The following is a 5,899-nucleotide window of genomic DNA, read 5'->3' on the forward strand; positions in this document are numbered from 1 at the left end:
TTGCCGACTTGCAATATATAATTTTCATATAGTTACAAAATATACAGAAATTCTGCTCAGACCCAGCATAAAACTTCTCTGTTTTCATATTTTGACCACACTAAAGTGCATATGAATTTCACATTCTCCTATAATCGATCAAACTATTCTCTTTTACAGGGAATACAGAGTATTATATTCTCCAAAATAGTACATATACTATGATATAATGATGAGCACATACAATGGGTCAAGACTCCAGTGGCTAGAATACTGACAGAAGCATCCCAACAATCAGAATCCTGACACCTGAAGTAGCCTAACCCTCCTATTTACCCTAACCCATCTTTTCTGCAGCCCCACCCTAACCTTCCCACAACCTAACCCTCCCACTCCGCAGCCTAACCCTAACCCTCTCCCTTGTGCCTAACCTTAAACCTAACCCTCTCTCTAACCCTAATAATCTGGTGCCGGTATTCCAACTGCCGGGATAGTAACTACATACCCATACAATGAGTGTGCTAAAGTGACTTGCATCTAGAATCAATTCTCTGTGCAAAATTTACTAAGTGGCAGGTTCTAAACTCCGGCGGTTTAGTGGCGGTTTGGCACTGCAAAACCGCCACAAAGCTGCCGTCAAAACACATTTTAGAATAGAATAGTATAGGGCTAAACTTACTAGTCAGCGGTTTTGGTGTCATTTACAGTAGAAACCGCTGTCAAACCTCCACTAAACCGCTGAAGTTTAAAACCCACTATCAAGCCGCCACCAAACCGCCGGGGTTTAGAACCCGTTGCTTAATAAATTTTGCCGACTGAAATAAATATTCTCAGTGAAATGGAAAGATCTAGAGCAGAAAGTAAGTTATGTAGTGTGTAGTATACTGTGCTGTGACCTCAGGGCACCACCAACATGTGTATCATGTAGCTCAGGTAGTTTGGTTTAGAGGGCTTTTAACCTGTATCTAAAATCAACATCATAAGTTGGCTGCAAAATGCCTAGACCTGCACGGGACTGGTCTAGAGGTGGAGTCTTGGCATTTCTATCTACAAGTTCCATGTCAAAGTAAGAAATGAGCAAAGTCAGTAACTGCTTGATCTCATGCACTGCAAACTGACGTCCAGGACACTTGGTCTTTCCAGACCCAAATGGCATGTAGTAATATTTTAACTTCTTTCCTTTAAGGTAAAAATTGGTCTTTTCTTTTCCGTTCTCAAGGTAACGATCATACTTGAATGTCTGAAAAATAGAAATATTTTTAGACACATGAACATAGAATAACAAATAGACACATGAACATAGAATCTAATACATGGATGAATTCATTTTCAGTACTTCCTCTTTATGCCAACTTTATATAACAAGGTTTTTATTTAGAGAAATGGGTAGTTCATGCTATAAAGATGGGATGGTCTTGCGCCCATTGGTGTGATTGTCTAGCTTAAAAACTGCAAGCATTACCTTGACATTGATAGGCTGCCAAGTACAAGACATAGTATATAAAACTTAGTTCTGCAAAACACCTACATTACATACATATATTGCATATGACAACTAGTTTGCTTAAGCTATTTAAACTCCCATTTCAGCACCCAATACTATAAAACAGTTGCAGAGCCTTGTTAATAAAATACATTGCACTCTATAGATTTCCAGTGGTATCCACTGTGATTTTAATGGGAAATTGGGACACATACAGTAAGAGCTTGTGGGAAAAAAGTTTTATTGCATACCAAGGGGTCTTCGTAGATTTCAGGGTCCAGATGTACCGTCTGTGGGTAAAGTGCTACAATGTCGTCTTTCCGAATGTTGAAGGACCCTAACTCTTCTAGATTTAGAACAAAGTTGTCCTTGGCTACCCTGAGATTGAGAGATGCACTGGACAGCCTCATAGCTTCTTTAATTATACTATCTGTAGGTAAAAAAAACACAACATAAACAATTTAGGTAATGTAATAAAACAACATAGCAAAAGTTAATCAACATGGTGTTGCCATTCTTGTTGCTAGCCCCAGTGGATTATAAATAGTGGATGACAAGTGGGGACTTTTTGCTGTAGAATGTGTAGAAGACATGTCCTAAACCGTACCTAGGATTGGCATGTCATCTAGTTGATGTCGATTCAGAAAAATGTACTTGTCATTAAGGGTCACTTTCTGAGAAGCTTTTTCCAGACTCTGTTTGATTTCTTCAGTAGCTGCTTTCATTGCCTTTGGGCATCTGTTGAAACAAGGAAAATAATAATTCAACATTATTATAATTTTATAATATTAGTTACAGCACATACAGTAAGAAAATGATAGATGCCAGTTTAAAGGGTGATTGGTGTTTTTGTGGTACCTGATGAGGTAGTAAACACTCCAAAATGTTGCTGGGAGTGTATTAGCTTGAGATGCCCAGAGCAGTGCCACGTGGGTCTTGGCTTTCTCTGTGTCATTTAGAGATGAAACTGTGTCATTCATGAACATCCTGTGACTGACAATGTCAGAGAGGTTGATTCTTTTACTGAGTTTCTCATGCAGCATATCTTTGGTAAGACTCTCCCTGGCGCTGTGGGCTGATTTGAAGACATGAATTGGTAGCCCTGCTACAAGGGCAGGAAAAATCTTGTCAAATTCCTTGAAGTTTTCTAGGGCATTAAGGATCATTGCTCTCTGGGCTTCCTGTCTAGCTAAACTCATGTCGTTATTTGCGTTCAGCTCTTTGCCAAAAATAGTCAAGTAGCCAGCCTCGAACATTACTCGGTAGCAGTAGGCATAGAGGCCATCATTGATCCATTCATTGCTCTTTGCTTTGGAAGCAATGGGCTGCAACATGGTGCTCTGAAGGTTCTCCATCATAGCAGCAATTAGAGGCCCCAATGCCTCACCCTGCATTGTCTTCATGAATGTTTCCTGAATGTTCTCAGTGGTCTTGCCATCCGAAGGATGCATGCTGCTGTGTCCGAATGCCTGACAAAGAACAAAAAATATTTTATAACATATATGACACTGTAGGCATCAAAGTCATTCTTCATAGGTACTCACACACTTGCAAGAATACTATATCATAAACCAAAAGATGAATCAATAAGGGCTGAAGTCATCACAACCAGATTGGAGAGATTTACTGCGTCAACTTTTACATTTATGTTTAGCATAGAGTTGTATATTGATACAAAAAAAAAAATAATTACACGTATCACTCATAATTCATAGATCACAATTAATTTAGTAAATGTAACAATTTAGACTTAACTGATAATTATTCTAATCTCCATAACTCAAATTAAAGACTGATATTTACAATCAATTTTATTTTACAAGGCCATTTACTGTGTAACCTAGTAAGATAACATATTACTAATACAATAGGAGTACCTATTTATAGACTGTGAAATAACTGTTAAATAAATAAAATAAAAAAATAAGTAAAAAAATTATAATAAATAAATAAATAAATAAATGAAATAAGTTATATTGTACCTTGGCTGCAGTTGCATAGTGGAACCTTTCCCAATCGAAGTGTCGCCCATGACGCATTACTGAGTTGAAGGCAAATGGATCAGTGACAAAATGGACATAAAAACCAGCAATTTTGATAGTAAAAATGTGTCCAAATTTCTTCTGCCGTGATTTGAGAAACTCAAGAGGATTCCTACCAAACTGCATGGCACATCCAAGAAGAGGAATGAAGCCATTTTCCAGAGGCGGCTCAGAGGGCTGCCTACAATGACATAAACAAATATGTATACAGAAGTATTAATTTATTGTATCATATTTGCACCATACTGAATGATCACATACTCATAGCACTTGAGTTGACATTATTTATGATAAAACATTCTGTACTGACCATTACATAGCAGGTCAAATCAACAGTAAAGATCAAACATTTCAAAAATTAGCATAGGATAGATATTAGCACTGGGATTTGGCTGGAATCTTTTTTTTCCAAATGAAATCATTTACATTCATCCTAAATCTGCTGAGATACTGTACATACACTTGCTATTATTTTGTCTATTTGCAGAAGGCACATTCTGAGACATGAAAACTGAGATTTTATTTCATTTCAAGGCATCTGGTAAAATTATACATTAAATATGATATACAACTGTTAATTAAAGTTAGAGTTAAACTCTAATCACAGGTACATACATTATAAAATATATCATGTAGAAAAGAAAAACTTACCAAAATACAATTTAATAAAGAAAAAGTAATCAGCATGAATAACATTATAACAAAAATAAGCACAAAATATCAAATAAACAAAATTATTATCTTACCGTCTTCTAATGCCGACAACAAGCCAAAAGAAACAGCACAAGGCTACAACTAGCCCCATTATCAGTGATATTGTCAGCATCTTTTCAACTGTGAACTTTGTTGGTGATAAGAAGGTAGAGAACACCTTTAGTTAGATGCCAAAAGCAATGCTGAGATGCAGAAAGTGTTTACTACTTATATACACACACAGCCAAAAAAGGGGCTGTTTAATTACTGAACTCTAGTAGCTGTGAAAAGGTATTAATTAACCTCTCAGCCAATGGGCAACTGCTTTGTGTGCCTGTAGGCTTCCCAGGTATTTGTACAATTTAAATAAAAAAAACTTAGACCATTGCAGAAACGGCCTTGACTTTAGACCATAGGTATGAGATGCTGTTCCAAAGTAAGCAAAGAGTTGTAATAGTAGATAATTTGAAGGTCTCTGGGGTGTGTGCAAATCTCTCATGCACGCTTACAAGCTGCTGACCATAGTTCAAGTTTAGTGGTTACTCGAGAGCAAATTCACAGATTCATAGATATAATGTACATTTCCAATATATGTGTTAATGTAAATATATATATATATATACATATATATATATGTACATACATACATATGAATATATATTTTATATATATATATATATATATATATATATAGTACAAGGTGATTCAATTCACTTTTGTCTGTGTTTGTATCCATAAAAAGGGTTCAGTTCAATTGGAAGCAAATTGGGTCCGGCGAGCAGTTTTCACAGCAAGTTGCATTTACAATTCAATTCCAAACTCGCATTTAATTTTTCCAGAAAAACAAAGTTTTGGTACACCCCCAGAGCAGGTGAAATGGTAGGGAAAATCTTTATTTTAAAGGTAAAAATGTCGGGATACAGGGGCCTGATTCAGCAAGGATTGCAGTAGCAAAGATGCACGCAATCGGTCGATTAATTTGCATAGCGCATGCATATGCATCGCAGCGCGCATGCACAAACTAGCAATTGTGATGGGAACTGCGTTTGCAGAGACTACGCAGACCAAGAGCACAGTGTTTGAGAGGAAGTGCCATTTGTAGGTGGTGACGGGAGGTGGTCGGGCGAATGCAGGTGAGCCAGTGCGTTTGGACGCTGTTGAAGGGGCGTGCATAAATTATCTACTGCAATACCATACGCAGCCTTAGGTCTCATAGCGTGACCTGAAGTAAGCAAATCCTGAGTGAGGTCTGACCTGCCTTAACTGTGCGTATGGGACCGATGTTACCGATTGTACCGCTATATTGCCCAAGTATACAGATGTGAGTAAGGGAAAGTGGGCGTCCTTATGTTAGGCTGTGATCGCAATGCGAATGCACACATTTACATATCACCGCTGATATTAGCAACTGCGGTGCGTGCGTTCTAGCAGAATGGCAATCCTTGCTGAATCAGCACAGATTGCTTAATTTTAATTTGCTTAAAAAAAAGTCACTTGTTGCCTATCGTTTTACCACCATTAATATATATTGCAAAAATCATCCATTTGACACCTTATAAGAACCTCCAGTACTATCGATCCTTATGGGTAAATTTACTAAGAATCGAGATAGGTCGAGATGACCATCTCGGGTGATTTATTGATTTTTTTTCTTGCTTGCAAATTTACTAAAGGTAAAGTCACGTGAGTTAGAGAGAGATTT

At 37.4% G+C, this 5,899-nt stretch overlaps 1 protein-coding gene across 1 annotated transcript; it reads right to left on the reverse strand.

The window, feature by feature from the left end:
• Positions 1-861: 861 nt before the first annotated feature.
• On the reverse strand, positions 862-4,330 carry CYP7A1 (cytochrome P450 family 7 subfamily A member 1). The gene is made up of 6 exons (XM_088469350.1): positions 4,251-4,330; positions 3,445-3,685; positions 2,321-2,931; positions 2,070-2,200; positions 1,714-1,892; positions 862-1,219 (listed from the first exon to the last, which is right to left on the reverse strand). The coding sequence occupies exons 1-6, from the start codon at positions 4,328-4,330 to the stop codon at positions 923-925; spliced, it is 1,539 nt and encodes a 512-aa protein (XP_088325476.1). The 3' UTR covers positions 862-922.
• Between the last annotated feature and the right edge of the window lie 1,569 nt (positions 4,331-5,899).

This window comes from Taudactylus pleione, unplaced genomic scaffold (assembly GCF_031769625.1).
Source record: "Taudactylus pleione unplaced genomic scaffold, aTauple2 ptg000090l, whole genome shotgun sequence".
NCBI lineage: Eukaryota > Metazoa > Chordata > Amphibia > Anura > Myobatrachidae > Taudactylus > Taudactylus pleione.